Raw genomic sequence first — 23,022 nt, forward strand, 5'->3', positions numbered from 1 at the left:
CCAACAACAACAACAACAAAATCGTGAAAAAAATTAAAACCTGGTTCTTCTTTACAGACTGGTTGTAGCCAGGAAATAAGTCAGGATTTAGTCCAGGTGGTTGACAAATAATAAAACTCAAAAACAATGGTCAGGCCTAGAATCTAATAAGAAGTGTGTTACAGTTTTCTTGTGAAACATGATTTTTCTGTCTCTAGTCTTTTATTTTTAAAAAATATATAATTTTACATATATAAAATGTATATATTTATACCTAGAAATTTTTTCTTTTAGAGATAGTCTCACTCTGTCACTCAGGCTGTTGTGCAGTGGCATGATTATAACTCATTGCAGCCTTGAATTCCTGGGCTCAAGTGATCCTCCACCTCAGCCGTGAGTAGCTAGGCTTACAGGCACAAGCCACTACACCCATCCAATCCCTCTTTTCTACCAAAGAGAAATAGACCAATTTATTTGCAAAGTAAGTTTTAGAGTTATTATACTTGGCCTGATTATTTGTGTGAAGTGCAACAAGAGTAGTTATTGGTCATATAGACTAGTTGGCTTTGCTGAAACTTTTTCATAAGAAATTTTAGATTAGACTTTTAGAAACGTCTCAAGTCTAAGAAGTCAAGCCAGGGATTAATCATCAGACTGCCTGTAATACTTTCACAGTTTGGTTAATTCTTCTCTTCTTCAAGTCCCAAAATATTTTGCTATTCCTGAAACTCTCAGAAAGTGACTTTTTTTTTACAACCACAAGTCAGGATTCCTGTAAGGGAACAATATAGACAAGGTATTAGACCAACTCTTTCCAAGGGGCTTTTTATTGTCTCTATAAAGTCAACCTTAATTCCTCAAAGTAGTTTGGTCATATGCTGTTCCAGTTAAACCTTGGTACAATAACCAGTGTCTCCAGTGTGTCCTGTTACAAAACAAACAAACAAAATAATTACACTTACACAAATAACTGTATTGTCATAAATGCCATAAAATAAGAATATTCACAAATAGTTCCCAAATTCTGGAGAAAATCAGGTAGAGAGGAAGGTAAATGTTTTACTTTTGCCCACAAAAGTATACTTTACCTAATTGCTGTGAGCTATAAATGACTCAAAAAAAAAAAAATTTGGACTCTGGCAAAACAAATATGAGAAGAATCAACAATGTTTCAAACCAAAAGTGATTAAAAAATCTTTTCAGTCCTCTATCAGTTCAGTCCCATGTAATTAATTCCTGTTCTGTTTCATGTTGGCTTAGCAGTCTTCATTAGCACATCAGTTTTTTATTCGAATTTTGGAAATTTTTACCCAGTCCAATGGGGTCATCTCCATAGTTACCTGAAACCTATATTCAAGAATAATTGAATATGGTACAAACTTGTATTCAAAGTCCTTTCCATGAATTTCTTTGAAGGCACACACTTTAGGATTTGGAGGGAAAGAAAGCTCTTTAAAAAACAAAACAAAACAGGCCAGGTGCAGTGGCTCATGCCTGTAATCCCAGCACTTTGGGAGGCTACGTGGGCGGATCATGAGGTCAGTAGTTTGAGACCAGCCTGACCAACATGATGAAACGCTGTCTTTAATAAAAATACAAAAATTAGCCGGGCATGGTGGCACGCACCTGTAATCCCAGCTACTCGGGAGGCTGAGGCAGGAGAATTGCTTGAACCTGGGAGGCTGATGTTGCAGTGAGCTGAGATTATGCCATTGTACTCCACCCTGGGCAACAGAGCGAGACTCCGTCTCAAAAAAAAAGACATGAGAATTAAACAGTTTACTGCATATACCAAGGCATCTCATATGTTTAGGAATTGCATACAATTTTGGAACACATATCAATAACATATACATACAACTGTAACTCAAAGAAAGCTGAACACTGTTGTTTGACAATGCTTTCCATGTTTGAAATTTGATTTGGGGGAACTGTATCAGATATCAAAGGTTTAAAACACTAGATATGGCCGGGCGTGGTGGCTCACGCCTGTAATCCACCACTTTGGGAGGCCGAGGCAGGCAGATCACCTGAGGTCAGGAATTCGAGACCAGCCTAGCTAACATGGTGAAGCCCCGTATCTACTAAATGTACAAAAAAATTAGCTGGGCATGGTGGCATGCGCCTGTAATCTGAGCTACTTGGGAGGCTGAGGCAAGAGAATCACTTGAACCCGGGAGGAGGAGGTTGCAGTGAGCCGAGATCATGCCACTGCACTCCAGCATGGGCGACAGAGCAGGACTCCATCTCAAAAAATAAATAAATATAAATAAAACAGTAGATATCAAAATAAGAAAGTTTCGAAACGCTCAGTGTTAAAATAGGATCACAGGTCATTGTAAAATAATTAGTCATTTAAACAAAGTGGTAAGTCAACAATTTTTAAAAAGTCAAAACCTGTACTCTTTGATAGGCAGGAGACTCCATCAAAGAATAAGTTTGAGGGGACTGTATCAAAGAGTAAGACTCAGTTTTCCAAATAAGACCTAATAAAGGCAGCATGAGCCCAAGAAAATCTCTCTCCCTCCTTTTCTTTTGTAGTTTTCTCAAAAGTAAACAAAACCTTTTACTATCTCCTGTTAACACTACATGAAAATCTTGTTCAAAAGAAATAACCAAATCCTACCTTTGTATCAGTATATTATTAATATTAAACGTAATTTTAATAAAATCTTACAATAAACAGATCCATCTGATCCCAGTCATCTTTGACCAGATAAGATTTTCATAAATCTTTTATAACCTCTTACAGTTTTTTCTTTCTCCAACTTTTTAAATTTAGTTCTAGCTATATCACGTAAATTCTGAAACAATCTTTAAATAACCTCTAAACTAGACAAAATTACTTTTCCTTTAGCAAAACCCACACCCTCCTCTCTTTTTTATAACTTTCTTCACGAAAAACACATCCTGCTTTCCTTGTACACTTTGCACACAGAAGTATTTCCCATGTATCTAGTACTTTTACTTACATATATGAACTATGATTTTAACTCTTAGTACTAAGTTCAAGTGAAAAACCTAGGAAGTAAGTAGTAGTTAACTGTTTTATGTCCATATTTGTAGACAAATCATTTCGTGGTTTTGTAGAAAGATACTTCTACAAAATATAAATGATATTTACTTTTTTGTTTATTAACAGATCTAAATATTATTAACAGATTTGAATATGTTTAGCTTTTCTATACCTTGTAAAAACAAAATACCAAATTATGTAAACTAAAACATGAAGCTGAATGTCAGCTTTTAATTAGGCTAATTTCTGGCTATAGACCTCTTTCAAAGAAAAAATAATGTTTCCAAATTTCTTAACAGATTTTAGCTGGAATAAACAGCCAATATTCCTGTCTTTTGACTTTTTTTTTTTTCTTTTTAACCAAAGGTACCTTTCCAAGTGACTCACCAAAACCAATAAGCCTTAAGAAAAATTGTTATGACTTGACCAAGGATACACAAGTCATCTCCAAAGAGGTGCAAAGCAAGCTCTCACAAGATCCAGAACCACCCCAAAGACGGTTTAAATAATGAAAGTCTTGATAGCCACAAATAAAGTGCAAATCCACATTTTTGCTTGGCTATACTCTCTAGTGGTTCAGCTGACCACAGAAGAAGACAGGAAATCAAAAGCTGTTCGTGGAAGGGAAAAGGCTCAATAACAAATGGGAAGCCTAAAGGGTCAAGAGTCATATTAATATTGTAATAATTGAAAATAATTCAAATTCTTAATAAATGTTTCTCTCCTGAGCTAAAGATATTAACCAAGGAAAGGAATTTTTTGTTGTTCTAAAGATTTTTAACTCTGTTTTAGATCTTAGCTGGAATGCTGCTTGGCTAATTCCTGCATGTTAACATTTCAAAGACATTATAAGATTTATCTCTCCGAGGGACTGTGAAATCCAGCTGGACATTAAAGGGTATCATCAGTGCCATTCATCAGTCCTGGTTTTGAAAAAAAAAAATTGTTAGATCTGTATTTTTATAATCTCAGTAGTTTTATTCTCATTTTGTAGTTGCACTGTTTACTCCTTTTGTTCCAAATTTAAATACATTTCTCTCTTTTAGACTATTAATCTTCCAGTAACCCATTTTATTGCCCTAAGCAATTATTGGGTTCTTCTAAAGGGATGACACTTCATGTGAAATATGTAGAAAAAATGTACAACTCAAAAGTCCAGAGCTGAAAGCAAACTAAGGAAGAAGGATGTAGGTAAAAGCCAGTTAAGACAAGATGGCCTGGCCTGGCGCTGTGGCTCATGCCTGTAATCCCAGCACTTTCGGAGGCCAAGGCAGGTGGATCACTTGAGGCCAGTGAGACCAGCCTGGCCAACATGATGAGATCCTGTCTCTACTAAAAATAAAAAAAATTAGCCGGGTGTGCTAGCGGGCGCCTGTAATCCCGGCTACTTGGGAGACTGAGGTAGAAGAATTGCTTGAACCCGAGAGGCAGAGGTTGCAGTGAGCCGAGATCATGCTACTGCACTCCAGCCTGGGTGACAGAGCGAGACGGTCTCAAAAAAAAAAAGACAAGATGGCCTGAAAAGCACCTTCACCCAAGACTTATGTAAATGTAAGCCAATGGTAAGTTTCTAGTGACTTAGCACTCCCTCTCCAGGTACAGTGAGGCAGAGACCCTTCAAAAGGAAGATTTCTTTTGTAGATGTAAATTTTTTATAAATAGCCAACTAAATGACAGAAAGCTGTATTTTGGACACCGATTTTGTTGAATTGGGTGGTCTCTTTATGTTCGCTTTTGTTAGCTAAAATTGCTGAGTTCAGCTGGGAAAGCCCATTAAGGAAAAGGGCAAAAAAACATAATATATGTGGACTCAGCGTGGATAACTCTGATAAAGAAGCAGTCCTGAAGGGTTACCCCCAGGTTAAAGACCTCTCTTCTGAAAAAGGAGGGTTTGAAAGAACAGCCCAAATAAAATGTAGACCTTCAACCAAAGAGTGGTACAGGTCCAGATTATTAGTAGGACTTTTGTCCAGTAATTTATCTCGGAATTGGAAGAACATGAGAGGTTCACAGTTGGCCAGGTGCCAAGTCCAGGAATGGCTAAGGGTGGGTTACTTTGAATCCTGCTCACAGTGCCGGAAATGTCAACCTAAAGGAAGAAACTGAGGCGTAGTTAATATAGATAATTTATTTGGGCCAAGGTTGAGGACTGCAGCCTAGGACATACTTCCAAGTGGCCTTGGGGAGTGCTCTAGAGAACAGAAGAGAGGGTCATATTTTTAGAGAAAAAAAGGATGAATCAGGAAAGGGATTGATTACAAAAAGTTATTCATCAGAAATTCTTGTTGGTTTACAGAAATAACGTTGGTTATTTATTGTCTATACATTTTTGAACTATGCTGTGTATGGCATTTTATGACTATTTGGGGTCAGTTAGTCTAGAGGTTACATAGCGTGTGGCTTCAAGAGGTAATTATTTAGTTCAAGGGGGAGTGAGACATGACTACTGTACATTTTAAATGCCTCTCTGGGCCTGATAATTTGAAGGGGCTCGAATTCCATAGAGCAAAAGCTTCTTTTTTTTAATTTTCATAACCCTCATGTTTAGTTAACGTTGGTGACGTTCATGAATCAAAAAACCCAAACCATTAGAAACCAAGCCATTTTTATCACTTCTGCTGCCTAGCGTGTCAGGCAGTCATGTTATGTTTAAATTGCCTTCGAATGGTTTCAGCAACTTTTCCCGTATGTAGAATATTGAACCACTCCAGAAAATCTTAAATCCCTTTTGTAGAGGAAGAGATGATTAGACGAGAAATACTTAGTGTCTGCCACAGATTTATACAGAAAAAAAAAAATGTTTGTTTTTAGTTTCTGGTCATTGTTGTTACTTTGTTGGTAGTAAAAAATGAGTTAGTTGTTTTGTTGTTGTTGTTGTTGGCCAGGCTTTAGGCCTTATCCTGTGAAGGACAACTTGAAGCATAAAATTCAAGCTGTTTCTGGAGATTGATACAGGTTCGTCAGCTGGACAATTAAACTTTTTACTTGTCTTGCAAGTCTTCAGCTTAGATTTGTCATATTTGGTTATCATAATCAAATGGAAATAGTTTTTGCCCCGTCTTGCTGAGCTTTTAGATTTTGAGATCATTTGTAGTATAAAATTCAGTGATTATTATTTTTTTTCTACTGGGGGCAGACACATTTAATTACAGAAAGCCATTTGCCATGGAATCTTTTTTTCTAAAAACTACCTAGCATTAAAAAAAATCTGATCATAATTACATTGCTAGCAGGATAAACTAGCAATAATTATATGTGGTATCAACTAATACGAAAAAAATTCTCTGTGAAATGCATCTGGAACACTTTTCATTTCCTATTCTTAATTTGCAGTTTTAGGAATTGTTTAGTGGTGGTTGAATGTGATCAGCATTTTCTTCTCTTATGAGCCTGGGAGTCTTATTAGTAAAAGATTTGGCAAAAGTTAGAAGAAAATGTCAAGCATTTAAATCTTCTCAAGGAATGAGTTTTTTCAGGGTGTAACCAATTTTTTTGGACAGGCAAAGATTTAACCCAAGTAGTACATTGTACAAAGGTGCCTTTAAAGCTCAGCATTCCTTCTTATGTAAAACTCCTAAAATTTTATGGAAATTTTGGGTATCAATTTTTCTTAGATTTAAAATTAAAATATCTTTTGAGTACCTTGGGAAATAGTATATTCTTACAAAATAGATGACCTATTTAGCTGAATGTCCTTGTGAAAATTGACATTGCTTTACTGACACTAATAATCTACGTGCAGCTGAGCAAGCCCAGAAGCTAACTTTGGAATGTTTTGAGATGCTTACCATTTTGAGTACAAAGTAATTTTAGAATCTTGGATACAAACTAACTGAAGTGTTATGGTAATATCGTACTGATATCATTTCTGTTACTTATATTTGTTACTGTTTTAAAAGTAGCCAAAAGTGGCCAGGCACAGTGGCTCACATCTGTAATCCCATTACATTGGGAGGCCAAGGCAGGAGGATTGCTTGAGACCAAGGAGTTCAAGGCCAGGGGGCAACGTAGCAAGACCTCCTCTCTATTGAAATATGTATTTTTTAAAGTAGTCAGAAACACGTACTTAATTTACTGCCAAGGATACGGCTATAAAGTCCTGAGATCTTTAATAAATAACTTGAATGTCTGAATGACTTGGAAACAAGTTCTGAATTTGCTTACTGATTTCATGTGTCTGGCGCTCTTTAGCTAAATACACCATCCTCAAAATGTAGAAATTGTTAAGGGACAGTTTCTTGTTGAGACAATTTCTGTCTTAGCATCATTTTGTGGTTAGAATGCAGTAAACCTACTCAAATAAGCTCGATTAAGAATTAAATCTATTTTGTGAATAGGTCTTTAAAAACCCAATTGCAGAAGTACAAACCAGGCCTCCTCCTCCCCTTTGTGGGTGGGGGTCAGATTCTCCTAGAGGAGAGGGCAAACTAGGTATGATTAGTATACCTGGTAGAAAGAACAGTGAAGTGGCCAGAGCAAACAAAGTTGTCTCTTGGCTGTAATAATTTTTTTCTGGACTCATGTGCAACTAAAGAAACGTGCTAGTTATACTGATGCTTAAAGGATTTGCCCTCTACTTTATTACAGAGGATCTTTGGGAGTAGAACTATAACCTCTTCTTTATAAGAGAGTATTACAGAAAAGGGAGAAGGAGAAAGAAGAATCTTAAATATAGTGAGGAATCATCTGGAAAGAGCTCAGATTAATTTTATAAAATTGTATAAGATTTTATAAGATTATATATTTTATACGATTAAAGCCTCTTCCTGGAAGTCTCATTTTTAAAATGCTGATGGTAGTGACATTTTATTATACATGAGTTTAACTTTTGAATATCCAGCTGTACATGTCTTGACAGATAAAATGACAGTTTCAATAATACAGATAATTCTGCCCATCCTAGGAAGCTTATGCCCTTGCAGATGACAATGTGCTCTTCTCTCTTAGTTTGTACGTGTCTCCCATCAGGTGAGCATGTCATATGTAGTGTAAATAGTTTAAATAAAATCATGGCCCTGAATGTTATTCTACTAAATGTTATGTTATGATTTAAGGAGATTTTAGGGGTAATTTTGACTATGTTAGTTTTGTGGATTATTTGGAAGAAAGGGGAATTTTGTGCACTCTGGGCTCGAGTATAAAGTTAGTGTGTAAAGCCGAAGTCAGAATCACCCTTGAAAGTTCCTTAACTCATGAAAGCCAATATGAAATCTTTTATGTACATACACATTCTTGAGCATTAGTTCTTATGCACATTTAAATTGGAGAGTCACTAGGCTAGACTGAAAGGCAAAAAGAAAGTATACAGGTGTTGTATATTCATTCAGCTTTAAAGATGGTATAGGTAGAGAATTCTAAAATGTTCCTTTTTGCCTGCCAGCTTTACTTCATTTTGTTTTAATCATAAACTTCTAGAATCTTAATTCTTACTAACGGTGTATTTGTTATGAGAATTTCAGGAGCTTGTTAGCCTCACCTTTCTGAGATAGCTTCTGAAATCAGTTGGTTAAATTCTAAGATTAGCCATTAAGTAGGTTTATGATAAAACTTTGTTTTATTGTAGTTTTCATTATTTCCCTTTTCTTTTGCTTTGGTATTTTAGTAACATCACTTTTAAGAGTCTCCCTTCTCATCTCTATTAAAGGAGGCAAAGGAAGAGATTTGGTATGAAGTCTTTCATTCAACTAAAGTGGAAAGAGAGGGAAGTAGTATGCCCCTGTAGGTTTGTGGTTGCTGTGGGAATCAATGTAAAACCCCCTTTAAGAGGATAAAAATGGGACAATTAACTGGGAACTTATCAATGAGACATTCTCTTTCTAGAGCTTTTTCTGTTATAGCATGTTCCCCCCAGGTTTAAGAAGATATCCCACACTCTTATCTGTCTCTTCAGTATATAATCTCAATTGTGAGATTACAAAATAATTTCTCTTTAATAATATGCCCCAGGTGAGAATGGGAGTAAAATTCTGGTGTTCTTCATTTGTTGCTAGTGTCAGCAGTGACTGAAACATAGGCTGTCTCAGCCTGGGCCCTGTCATACATGCTCAGACCTGGGCTGGCTTACTCTTCATATGGCTCTACTACCTTAGTATAGAGGAGGAACCACAAAGTCCAAGATTGGGCACTACATTCACACCACTCAGTAGGCAGTCTCCTAAGGAAAAAAGAAAAGTATATGTCCTGAGAGACATAAATGGCTAGTCAGCCATAGTTTATTTTGGGGAAAGGAGGAAGGGGAGATTACCCTAGGATACACCCTATTTTTCACATATTGTTTCTACTACTTTTGGTTAAATTGTAGACACGTCTGTTGTTGAAATAGGCTTTTTTAGTGCAGGACATAGTGGTATTTCTATATTAATTACTTAAAATATAGTTGAAAAATGAACTTTGAGAATACCTAGAACTGAAATAGATGCATTTGCATGGTGGCAACTGAGATCTGATCTGAAGGCCAGTTGGGGGCTAATAAGGAGTGAGGTTAAATATAAGCTTATTACTCTTTTAGGGAAATGATGTGAGTTAGGGTTGAGGCCAAGAAATTCTTACTATATTCTGAAAGTCGTGAGACTTCATTATTTAGAGCTAACCTCATAGCGCTCACTATGAGCCCTCACCTTAGAGGTTGTTATCTGCCTATGGAAGAAGCGGTTACTCAGTGAATCCTGTAACATGTGGTTCCACCACTTTGTCCACAACTGATTAGACCAGGGCAGGCCTCTCACCCAAGGCTAATGGCTTATGAAGTGGCTTGGTATGAAAACAGCATAAATAGCAATAATAAGGTTAATCATCTTTCTCTTTCTCTCCTGTAAACTACTCCCTGAGAGGAGAATAACAGGCAATTCATAATGGGAATTTGAAATAACAGTTTGTTCACTTGTTCATTGGCTCATTCATTTTTTGAATGTCTGTTGTTAGCCAGGTAGTACTCAATGCACTTGTGATTTATTCATGACCAGACCAAAATTCATGCTTTCATGGAACTTGGATTTGAGTGGGACAGATAATAAGCATGTATTAGAATGTCAGCAATAGTCAGTGATATGAAGAAAAATGAAGCAAGTTGAGGGGAGAGAGTGTGCTTAAAGGGGAATTTAGATAGGCTAGTCAAGTAAGGCGTCTCCGAGGAGCTGTATTAAGATATTTATTACACGAAATTAGTTCATGTGGGTATGGAGGTTCATAGGTCCCAGGATCTGCAGTTTGCAAGCTGAAGACCCTGGAGAGCTGATGGTGTAGCACCAGTTTGAGTCCAAAGGCCTGAGAACCAGAACACCGAATGTAGTTGCAGTCCAAAGGCCAGTAGGCTCAAGATCTAGGAAGAGCTGATATTTCAGTTTGAGTTTAAAGGCAGGAAAACACCAGTGTCCAAGCTCAAGGTGGACAGGAAGAGTTCCCACTTATTCTCAAGAGGGTCAGCCTTTTTGTTTTATTCAGGCCTTCGACAGATTGGATGAGGCCCACCCACATCACAGAGGGCAGTCAGCTTTACTCAGTCTGTTTGTTTATATAAATGTTAAAGTTATGCAAAACACCGTCACAGAAACACCCAGAATAATGTTTGACCAAATATAGGGGTACCCTGTGTCCTAGGCAAGTTGATGCATAAAATTAACTGTCATAGATAGGTCTATTGGTAGCCACAGAACCAGGTTAAGTAAAAATAGATAGGCTCTAAGTTACCTCAGTGACTTATTGTCAGGATTGCCTGATGATTAGAGCTGTCTTAAATTCCGAACCTTGTTGTATTACCTGAATTATTTTCCAGGGTCTCTAGAGTCTGGCTGTATGGTTGCATTGAACTTAATTCTTTTCTCCTTAAGTATGTTTTATGTAACTAGTTTAACCTGTGTGTTTCTATGTTCAGGCTTGACAGGCTAGCCATTTTATGGATGGGTGGTCAGCCTGGTATATAAAGATATCACAGAAATAAACCTTGAGTCATAAAAACCTAATATAGCACCCCCCCTTTACTAATAAAGAGAAACTGGTAAAAATACATGAAACAATTTATTAAGTAATTTATTTTAAAAAGATGTACATTTTGGTTAACTTTTTTAGCAGTTATTTGTTCTAACTCTGTGAAGAGCCTAAGTGTTTTGGAAATCTGAAAATGTAGGAGATGCAGCCGTTGTCCTCAGAAAGACCACAGTCTGATAATAAAATCTGCATAAGTAAATATACAGCAAAGTAGTTTAGATGAGAATTGAGGTTAGAGCTGGTTTGAATGGAAAAGGCTTGTGAAGGTCAAATCTAAGCTAGTCTTAGACAAAATTTGGATAGATAGAAAAGAATGTTAAAATGTTTCATGAAAGGGAAAGGGAAATGAACAAATGATACATCAAAGTTTGGGGGATGGTAGTTTAGCTATGTTGACATGGTTGTAGTCTTCTTGCTGTAGGAGTAGTGACAGGTGAAATTTGAAAGTTAAAGCTGAACGTCAGTATTTCCATACTTTTGGTTGCACATTAATTCTTTTGAGCCTCAGATTATTCCATTTATTAACTGGGATAATAATGCCAATATTTGTTCATATGTTTTAATCAGTTACATCTAAATTCTATAACAAGAGTTCCTTTGTTTTTAATCGCAGAAGCCTTCCTGAGTGGGGAAATGAGTCATCAGAAACCGTGCCATTTCCTTCTCGCACATACTCTTGCTGTTCAAGCTTCATGATGGAGAGATCAGTATATCAAATGCATCCTCCATAAATCTCACCAGTATCCTTAATGCCCTTATCTTGGTGAATGTGGAAAAACTCAAACTCAAAGTGCTTTTTTTCTGTTCTCTCAACACAATAATCACAGAAGACTTATGTGACCAAATGTTGGGTAGGGGGAGTTTCCCACACACCAAGCAAGAGATCACTTTTGCAGCAGACACCTGCTAAGTGTCTTCCAATTCCATTCTGACACTAGTTACGTGGAGATAGCATGAGATCCCACAGGTTGAGGGCCCAGTCCTCTCCCACCGCCTCCAGATACCAGTCTCAAGTTTGAAACTTCTCACTGACTGGCTCCAAGTTGAGGTTCCCATGCCCCTGTCTTTGGGTTAGATTAATTTGCTAGAGCAGCTTTACAAAACTCAGGGAAACACCTTTACCAGTTTATTATAAAGAATATTACAAAGGATGCAGATAATGAGATGTATAGCATAAGGTATGGGGGAAGGAACACAGAGCTTCCAAGCCTTCCCAGGGCACGCCATCTTCCAGAAACCCCCACATGTTCAGCTATCCAGAAATTCCCTAAACCCTGTCCTCTTGAGCCTTTCATGGAGATTTATTGGATAGGCACGATCGACAACCATGTGGAAATGGGATTGAACAAAAAGGATATAATCTGATACTAACAGGCTGAGTGGAGAAACCCACAAGCCTGTCTGTTCAGATTCTTCTTAGCCTTTCTGTGCAGCATTCCTTTCTCAAGGGTATGGGACAGGCCCCCTTCTGAAATTAGAGTCTTATGACCTGCAGTCAGAAAGACAGGGGAAGATTAAAGTCTTGGCTTGAGCTGGTGAAAGGAGGATGGGAAAATCAAGAGAGAGAGATTCTGTTTTCTGAGGCCTAAAGCACCCCAACATCATAACAAAAGACTGTAACAAGGTATATGGGAGTTAGGAGCCAGGAGCTGTGGATGAAAACCTATTATATATATGTTCTCTATATATACAATACATAGAATTATATATAGTTATTGTTATCTAATATGTAATAGATATATAATATCACACTTGGAAATTGCACTTTCTGTCTCAGTCTCTTGATGGTACTTTTTTATGGCAGTGACATACTAATATCTCCATCCATATGGCCACATATGTGCTCTGGATCCCATTCTTTTCTTCCTTTTTAGAAATAACATGCTATCTGAGAAACTTATTTTCTTTCTTACTCCCCCATTCTCACTCTTACTCTCTTTATTGGATCCTTTTCATTAGCATATAAACATGTTCAGGTTGTCTCTATGTTATGTGTTATACTATGCTATATCACACATAATGTATAATCTGATTATCCTCCCTTGACTATTTACTCTTCTTTATCTATTTCATCTTTGGTCTTCTTTGCTAAACTTCTCTAAAGAAGTAGCTGTATCCAGTGTCCTTATACATTTCCCAGTTACACATCAGCTCATTTTAATCTAGCTTCTACTGCGTTGGCTCTACTCAGATGGCTTATTTGACACCTCTGTAACAATCAGTGCTGTTAACCATTTTGTTCTTCAAAACACTCTCTTCCTTTGGCTTCTCCAGTGTGTTCTCCTTGTTTTCTGTCTAGGTCTCTGGCTACATCTTCTGTGGCTTCCTTGTCATCTTATCTTTCTCCAATTGCTCATTAAATGCGGTTGTTATAAAGCTGAATCTTAGGTCTCTTTTTACTTAACCACTACTCTTGAATAACTTGTCTCTCATTGCTTCAGTAACAATGACAACTCCTACATTTATCTTTCACCCAGACTACTCATCTGAGGTCCAGTTCTATATCTAGATACCAAATTGATTTTTCCATTTGAATGTCTTAAAGTTTTCTCAGACTCAACAGGTTTAAGACTTAAAACTTCTCTTTCTCCATGTTCTCTTTATCTTCAAGGTATTTTTTTTTGTTTTTTGGACTAATATATTTTCGGAGGACTCAAATTCTCTACCCCTCACATTGTAACCATAGGCAATTAATCATTCTAAGATTCAGTTTCATAATCTGTAAGATGGAAAAACTGTAGTTCCTTTCTTAACATAAGGAAACATCAGACAAAATGTGAATATGGGATGTAATACCACGGACTAGATTTACCCTCTAGCTGTAAACAAATAGAAAATCCTTCTAGGGTTGTTTTCAGTATTAAAATAGTACTTACAAAGCACTTGAAACAGGACCTCACGTAAAGTAAGTTTTTTTAAGTGTCTGCTTTTACCGTTATTGAATATGGTTGTGAAGTTGTTGGATGAAGGCTTAAATCCTTATAAAAAGCAGTTCTCAACTCAGTACTTTAAAATTGCATTTTAAGAAACTAGAAGAAAGAATAGCTCCAAAACAAGCAATGAGAAGGAAATGAAGCATTGAAATATGAAAGTGTAAAACATTAGAGAAAAGTAAGAGAAATTAAAATCTTGTTTTTTGAAAAGATCACTAATAGTGATAAAATTCTAGCCAGACTGATTAGAAAAAAGAGAAGACACAAATGAGATTAATATGAATGAAAGAGGAGAGATGAGTATAGATTCTGTAGACATTAAATTGGATAACTTAAATTATTAAATGAGCAATTTCCTTGAAAAACACAAACTACCAAAGCCTGTTTAAGAAGAAATAGTTGCCAAACAGCCCTATATTTAAAAAGAATGTAGATTTATAATTAAAACATTCCCTCAAAAAGAAAACAACTCATCATAGAAGACTTCACTGAGATGGTCTATGAAACATTTAAAGATGAGTATCAGTTCCATACACTCTTTCCGAAAATAAGAGGGAACACTTCTTAACTCATTTTATGTCAGCATTACTCTAATATGAAAGAAAACTACAGTCCAGTATTCCTTATAAAATAGATGGAAAATCTTCAATGAAATTTTAGCCAGCTGAATCAATATATAAAAAGGATAGTATTTTATGACCAAACGGGATTCATTCCATGAATGCAGGGGTGGTTTAACATTTGAAAATCAATCAGTGTAATTCGCCATAGGAACCAGCTAAGAAAGAAAAACTATATGATTATTTCAGTATATTCAGAAAAGTCATTTAACAGAATTAGTACCCATTAATGATAAAAACTCTCAAACTAGGATTTAAAGGGAACTTTCTCAACCTGTCTGTTAAAGGACAACTAGTAAAATCCTGTAATATATATATCATGCTTAGTGATGAAAGACTGAATCCTTTCTCTCTAAGATCATGAACAGGCACCACTTCTATTCAGCATTGTATGGAAATTATAGTTAGGGCAGTGGAGCAAGAAAAAGAATTCAAAGGCATTCAAATTGGAAATGAAGAAATAAAATTGCTTGTGTATATAGAAAATCCCAATACACAAAAAAAGCCTACTAAGACTAATAAGTGAGCCTATTACAAAGTCATTATACAAAAATTAATTGCATTTCTACATACTAGCAATGAGTAATTGGAAATTTAAATAAAACAAATTAAAATAAAATATTAGCATTCAAAATCTTAATGCTATGGAGAAGTTAAACAAAATTATGTAAAGCCTGTATGTTAGAAATTATACAGGCCTATGGAAACAAGGATCATGTCCATGAATCAAAACAACTCAAAAATTGCTATAATGCCATTTCTCCCCAAATTGATGTATACCATAAATGCAATTCCAGCCCATATCTTTGCAGGCCTTTTTTGTAGAGACTGACAAGCTTAATTCTGATATTTATATAAAAATGCAAAGGACCTAGAATAGCTGACAATTTTTAAAAAGAACAAAGTTTAATGACTTCAATTGCCTGATTTTCACACTTACTGGAAAGCTACATTACTCAAGACAGTGTGTTAGTGGCCTAAGGATAAACATTATTAATGGTATAGAAAATAGTTCAGAAATAGGCCCGCACACAAAAATGTTTATCTGATTTTCAGCAAAAATGCCAAGGCAATTCAGTGGAGGAAACTGGTAATCTTTTAACAAATGGTTTTGGACAATTGGACATCTGTATGCAAAACAATGAATCTTAACCTTTAAGTGGGCAATGATTTCTTAGACATACAGAACCAAACTGTAAAAGAAAAAATAAATCGGTTGTACATCATCCAAGTTAAAAACTTTTGATCTTCAAAAGTCACTGTTAACACAGTTCCCATCAAAATCTTAGCATTATTTTTTGTAGACATGGACAGATTTATTCTAAAATGTATATAGAATTATGAAGTAACTGGAAACAATTTTGAGTAAGAAGAATAGAGCTGAAAAAAAATCACACTACTTGATTCTAAGACTTAACATATAGCATTATACTCAAGACACTGTGGTATTGATCAAAAGATAGATCAGTGAAACAGAATTAAAAGTCCAGAAATAGACCTGTACAAGTAGAGCCAACTGAAGTTTGACAAAGATGCAAAAGCAATTAATTGGGGAGAAATGATGCTTTTTGCAACAAATAGTATTAGAATAATTAGATAACCAAAGAAATAAACTTTGACGTAAAACTCTTATACAACAGTTATCATAAATCTAAATGTAAAGTGTGAACTATAAAACTTTTATAAGAAAATGAAGGCGAAAATCTTTTGATCTAGGGCCAGATAAAATTTCTTGCACCAAAACCAGAATCCATAAAGGAGAAAAAAAATAATAACTTGGGCTTCATCAAAATTAAAAACTTTTACTCTGTGAAAGACACTGTTAAGAGCATAAAAAGACAAGCCACAGACTGGAAGAAAATATTTGGAAATCACATGGCTGATAAAGAATGTGTATCCAGAACATATTTTAAAAGTCTCTAAACTCAGCAGTAGGAATAAGACAATCCAATTAGAAAATGAGTAAAAGACTGAACAGACACTTTACCAAAGAGCATATACAGATGACAAAGAAGCACATGAAATAGATGCTCAACATGATTAGCTACTAGGAAAATGTGAATTTAAAGCCATGATGAGATATGACACACCTACTAGAATGGCTAAAATAAAAAGTACTGGCAAAACCAAGAGTTAGTAAGAATGTGGAGGAACTAGATCTTTCACACATTGCTGGTGGAAGTGCAAAATGATACAGCATTCTGGAAAACAGTTTGCCGGTGTCTTGTAAAATTAAACATGGAATTACCATATCTTACTCCTTGATATTTACTCTAAAGAATTGAAAACTTATATTCACACAAAATGTATACATAAAGCCTTTTAACAGCTTTGTCATAGCCATCAAGAGATGAATAGATAAATTGTCATCCATTTCATACAATGAATAATACTCAGTAAGAAAAAGAACAAGCTATTGATATACCAACACCTTAGAGAATCTCAAGGGCATTATAATAAGTGGAAAAAAGCCAGTTTCAAAAGATTTAATAGATTACTTATGGTGAGTTTAGTTTGTATAACTTTTTTTTTTTTTTGGAGACAGTCTCACTCCGTTGCCCAGGATAGCATGCAGTGGTGCTATCATAGCTCACTGCAGCCTCTGGCTTCTGGACTGAAGTGATCCTTCTGCCTCAACCTCCCAAATAGCTAGGACTATAGGTGTGCACTACTACCCTGGCAGATTTTTTTTTTTTTTTTTTTTTTTACATTTTTTGTAGAGATGGGGTCTCTCTATGTTGCCTAGTCTGATCTTGAACTCCTGGGCTCAAGCAGTCCTTCTGCCTTGGCCTTCCAAAGTGCCAGGATTACAGATAGGAGCCACTACTACCAACCTATAACACTTTTTAAATGAAAAAATTATAGTGACAAAGAACAGATTAGTAGTTGCCACAGGTAAAGTTGGGAGGAGTCTATGATTATAAAGGGATGGCATGAAGATGTTTCTTTGAGGTGATGGAATCATTCAGTGTTCTCTTTTTCTTTTTTTGAGACAGAGTCTCATTCTGTCACCCAGGCTGGAGTGTAATGGTACAATCTCGGCTCACTGCAACCTTCGTCTCCAGGGCTCAAGCGATTCTCCTGCCTCAGCCTCCCAAGTAGCTGGAACTACAGGCATGTGCCACCACACCTGGCTAATTTTTGTGTTTTTAGTAGAGACACGGTTTCACCATGTTGGCCAGGCTGGTCTTGAACTCCTGACCTCATGTGATCTGCCCTCCTCAGTCTCCCAAAGTGCTAGGATTACAGGAGTGAGCCACTGTAACCAGGCTGGAATGGTTCAATATTCTGATTGTAGTGGAGGTTATACTAATATAAAGTATGTGATAATTTTATGTAGAACTATACACACATAGGGCATGTAAAAACTGGTAAAATCTGAGGAAAATTTCTAGTTTGGTTAATAGTATTATACCAGTGTTAGTTTCCTCATTTTGATAGTTGTACTAATGTTGTTGCTGGGTGAAAGATACCCAGAAACTGTAATATTTTTGTAACTTCTGTGTGAGTCTAAAATTATTTCAAAATAAAAAGACACTGTTAAGAAAATGGAAAGGCAAGCCACAGACTGGGAAAAAACAGTTGCAAAACATCTGACAAAGGATGTGTATCTACAATGTATAAATAAGTCTTAAAACTCTTAAGAAGACAGCCATATTTTTATAATAGGGAAAAGAACTAAATAGCTATTTCACCAAAAATAATTACACAAATGGCATATAAGCCCATGAAAAGGTGCTCAGCTTCATTAGTTATTAGAAAATGCAAATGTGAACCACCATGAAATACCACTGTACACCCACTAGTATAGATAAAATTAAATGGCAATCCGAAGAATGTGGAGCAACTGGAACTCTCACATCTTGCTGGTGCAAATGAAAAATGATATGGCTTCTTTGGAAGACAGTGTGACAATTTCTTAAAAACATAGGGCTCAGCAATTCCACTCCTAGATAATTAACCCAAGATGAATGAAGAAAAATTGTGAAATTCATACTGGCGTCATTTATAATAACTCCAAAACTGTAAACAGTTGAAATGTCCAAGTGGTACATCCACACAATGAAGTTTATTTCCTAGTAAAAGAACTCCAGCATGGATGAATCTCTAAATCATTAGAGCAAATGAAAGAAGCCAAACAAAAATTACATGCTGTGTGATTTCATTTATATGAAGATCTAGAAAAGGCACAATAACCAATCCAGTGATTGCTAGGAGTTGGGGGGAAGGGGGTAGAGAGTGGAGACTGACCATATAGGGAATATATTGAGGTAATGGAAATGTTCTATATCATGATTTTCTTGATGGTGGTTATGTAATTGTATATGTTAATCAAAACTCATCAAATTGTACAGTTGGTACAATTTTTATAGGTCCTTTGCATGTGTTTTGTTTTTTCTGCCTAGAAAGCTCTCTCCTCTCGCTGTCTGGTTGACTCATCTTCGGTGTTCAGATCTTGCTTAAACGTCATGTTGTCAGGAGTATCTGTTCCTGAGCCCAGACTGGCACAAGCTTCTTTGATATCCTGCCGCTTTCCTTCATTGTCCTTACCACAGCTGTAGTTTCAGTCAGGCAGGTAGCCATCAGCTTAAGGTCTCTTTTTCTGTCCTAGTTGCAGCACTGTGAGGAGCCAGATGCTGATTACCATCTTGTTAACAGTACATAGCATGGTGCTTAAATCAGGTTTGAATATTGCATGACTGAGTATAAGTGCGTAGAGAGTTCTCCGTCTTCTGTTCTTGTAAGTGGCAGCTGTGGCTTTTGCCAAGGGTACTGCTAGCTGGGGCTGCCTGCTTAACCTTGGAACCTGTCTGCCTGCGTCTGCCCTGCTCCTGAGGAGTTGTGACTATCCGTGCTTATCTGCCTGCCATAGCCTTTGTTCAGACTTCTTGTCACCGTGAATCCCACTCCTGTGGCCAGGCCACCCTGTTCTGAGAACAGAAAGGAGCTTTTTCTTGCTGTTACTCTTAGCAAAAAAGTAAACGGTCGTGCTGCATGCATGTTCCTGGATCTACTCAAGCTTTTTCTTTTTTTCCCAGCCAGTGGAGAAACTCTGAAACACAGTGTTTTTTTTAACTACTGTGATAACAATATGTCAACTCCTGTGAAGCACCGCAGAGTACCCCTTTGTCTCCTGATTATCTTAATCTTTTTGAGAGAGACGTATGACTCCTCCAAGTAAGGTTAGGAATCCTAATCTGCAGGTAGTTCGAATGCTTAGGTGGAAGGTTTAACGTTCCAGAAGGTGAAAACACCATCAAGTTTGTGCTCAGCCTCTGCTCATATTTGCAGATTATCAGAGATCACTATTAGTGTCTCCATGCCCCCAGCTGACCCAGTTTCCAGGATAAATGTGTAGAATAATTAATAAAGGGCCTGACAGCCAACACTCCTCTTCCACTCCTCCCATTTCTCTTCTTCCTTATTTCACTACTCTAGTAGGTAAGAGGGAATTCAGGTTATAGTAGGAAAATGATTAGGATGAACAATCCCTGTATGTGAGCATTCTGTGAACATAGCTCAGTGTTTAAATCATTACCAAAGCTCCTTTCTTTATTATGGGTTGTCCACTTAGGAAGAATTTATGAGTCTTGTCATTTCAGTCTTCTCTGGAGCACTACATGACTCCTCCAGTTAGTGATTTTGGAAATGTTTCTCTGGACCTTTTACAATGTGTCCAAGTCAATTCCTCATTTGTTTCTAGTTTATTTGTCCTCGGGTTTTACAGCTTACATAGTTTGGAGTTGCCTGTTTAATTTTTGTTTATTTTTAACTCCTTTAGGCCTAAGACTCTTCATTGTTTCTCTTTCATCTGAGTCATTGTAATAGTCTCTCAGATGTTCATATTCCACTCTTGCTCCCCCTTTCTCCTGCAGTACAATCTACATGTCGCAGCCAAGGATTAGGTCAAGGCATTCTCATGGTCTCCACCCTCCAGTGGCTCACCTTCTTACCTAGTTTGTGATCTGGCCCCAGGACATGCAGAGTGCCTAGCAGGCAATTAATATTTGCTGAATTAATTCTTTGTATTGTAGTCATATTAGGATTTTTGGGGAGTTAGCATTATCTTAAAACCACAAAAAACAGTAACTTTAGACCTAATTGGTTTCATGACTTATTGAGGAGGCGAGGAGTAGGTTAAAGCTGCTTTGCATACATTTTGGAATAGTATCTTTTGTCTAGTAAGGATGGATAATAAGTTTGCTAATAACCAGTATTCACATGGGTAGAAAAAGACTGTCTTGATTTTTAATCCTACAAGTAGTAAAGGAATGGTAGTTAGAAGTTGAATTGTACTTTTAATGCTTCAAGCAGGATAGAATAGTATTGTTTTGTTTTGTATCCCAATATGCTGACTACTTCTCTCTCTCGTTGCTGTTTTGCTTCTCATCCTTTCACCCATTACAGTCTTAGTATGTATGTTACACCAGGAGGTTGCCTTGGCAGGTCAGAGGATCTGTCACAGTGAAGGCACTGTGGTACCCTTTGTGTTTTAGGCAAGGGTGACATGTGCTAGTCAACTTATTTCCATTTGTTGTTCTCTCCACTTGGCACTGAATGAGACTGTTAACCAGTTTTGAATGAAAGTTTGTAAATTTCTCATAAAAATTAAGGATTTTATTCTCTATAATAAGCACACGAGAAAGACTGGTTTTAAATTTTATTTTAAACTGTGGAGTGACGTTAAAAACGTGTTTAATTTTAATTATTTGCTTTTGTTAGTCTTGTAGTAAGTTACTAATGTATTAAGGCTGGTAACTTCTAGATTGGAGGAATGATTTATCCTAATGTTTCTTTTTAAAAAAAACTATCAGTCGTTCATATGGCATATGCTGATCAAGGCTCTGTAGTATTTTTTTCTTGTGTTTTTTAATGAAGCAGCTCTTTTCATGATCTAGCAGTCTGTTACTATCAGTAAGTTAACAGAGTAAGGACTCAAATTTTAATATTAAAACAAGTTCATTTTGTTAACATCACATTTTGTTCCATCTTGCAGCTTCTTGGTGAATTTTTGGATGAAGCCATTAAATTAATTGCTTGCCATCATGAGCAGAAGCAAGCGTGACAACAATTTTTATAGTGTAGAGATTGGAGATTCTACATTCACAGTCCTGAAACGGTATCAGAATTTAAAACCTATAGGCTCAGGAGCGCAAGGAATAGTATGGTAAGTTTTACTTCCAAAATTAGGCAAAGAATCATTAACTGCTACGTTTTCTCCTCTCGTAATTTAGATACCTTGGCAAATATTTAACTTACCTTGAAAATTAAAACTAAAATTAAATGAAAACTATTCCACAGTAAATTGTTTGCTTCAGGGATCAATGGTCTTTTCTTTATTATTATTATTAACGATTGAGTATCCCTAATCTGAAATGCTTAGGACCAGAAGTGTCAGATTTTGGAAGATTTGCATTGGTTGAGCATTCCAAATTCAAATCAGAAATGCTTCAGTGAAACATTTCCTTTCAGCGTCATGTCAATGCCCCCAAAATTTGGATTCTCGAGCATTTTAGATTTCATATTTTCAGATTTGGGATAATAACCTGTAATTATATATATAATACATTATATACATAATATATAACTATAGACTGCCATCTTTAAGTATAAACTATGATTAAATACTTGGTCATAAGCCATTGGAGACAAATATCTCTATCAAGAAAGAATAAGTGGCATGCTTGTTAATTTCATGTGTATTCCCATTAGATAACTGTTTAATAAGAAGCTACATTTAGCCATCACTTTCATCCTATAATGAAGCCCTGGAATTTCAGAAATTTTATTCTACACTGGGGAATGAAGTCAGCTAATATCTCACTTATGTGTTTCAAAATTCATCCATATGTTTAAAATTGATTTATTAGCTAACTTCTGCAAAAGGCTTAGGCTATATCAGCATAATTCTTTATAAACTGAAATGCAGATCACTCTTTGGGATAGTTCTGATACTGATTGCAGATCACTAAATTAGCATAATAATAAACTAGTGTTTTGGGGAATTATAAACCTCATTCAAGAACAATTATATTTTTGTTACCTTTTTTTGTTTGTTTGTTTGGAGACTGAGTCTTGCTCTGTCGCCTTGGCTGGAGTGCAGTGGCGCGATCTAGGCTCACTGCAAGCTCCGCCTCCTGGGTTCACACCATTCTCCTGCCTCAGCCTCCTGAGTAGCTGGGACTACAGGCGCCAGCCACCATGCCCGGGTAATTTTTTGTATTTTTAGTAGAGATGGGGTTTCACCGTGGTCTCGATCTCCTGACCTCGTGATCTGCCCACCTCAGCCTTCCAAAGTCCTGGGATTACAGGCGTGAGCCACCGCGTCTGGTTCTGTTCAGGTTTTAGCTCTGTAATTTACTAGCTTTATGACTTTTGGCAAATTTACTCTGCTGAGCCTGTTTCTTACCTAATTTACAGAATTGTGAGGATTATATAATATATATATTATATATAAAATTTTTTTTTCTGAGACAGATTCTTGCTCTGT

The 23,022-nt window shown here is 36.4% G+C and overlaps 1 protein-coding gene across 1 annotated transcript in view; it reads left to right on the forward strand.

The window, feature by feature from the left end:
• The window catches only part of MAPK8 (mitogen-activated protein kinase 8), a 133,604-nt gene that overhangs the window by 74,167 nt on the left and 36,415 nt on the right, over positions 1-23,022 (forward strand). Inside the window, exon 2 of the mRNA XM_017885502.1 lies at positions 21,529-21,699. Coding sequence (XP_017740991.1) covers positions 21,578-21,699 — 122 coding nt within the window. The 5' untranslated portion in view covers positions 21,529-21,577. The remainder of the gene's footprint in view (positions 1-21,528; positions 21,700-23,022) is intronic.

This window comes from Rhinopithecus bieti, unplaced genomic scaffold, assembly GCF_001698545.2.
Source record: "Rhinopithecus bieti isolate Rb0 unplaced genomic scaffold, ASM169854v2 scaffold_15143, whole genome shotgun sequence".
Classification (NCBI taxonomy): domain Eukaryota; kingdom Metazoa; phylum Chordata; class Mammalia; order Primates; family Cercopithecidae; genus Rhinopithecus; species Rhinopithecus bieti.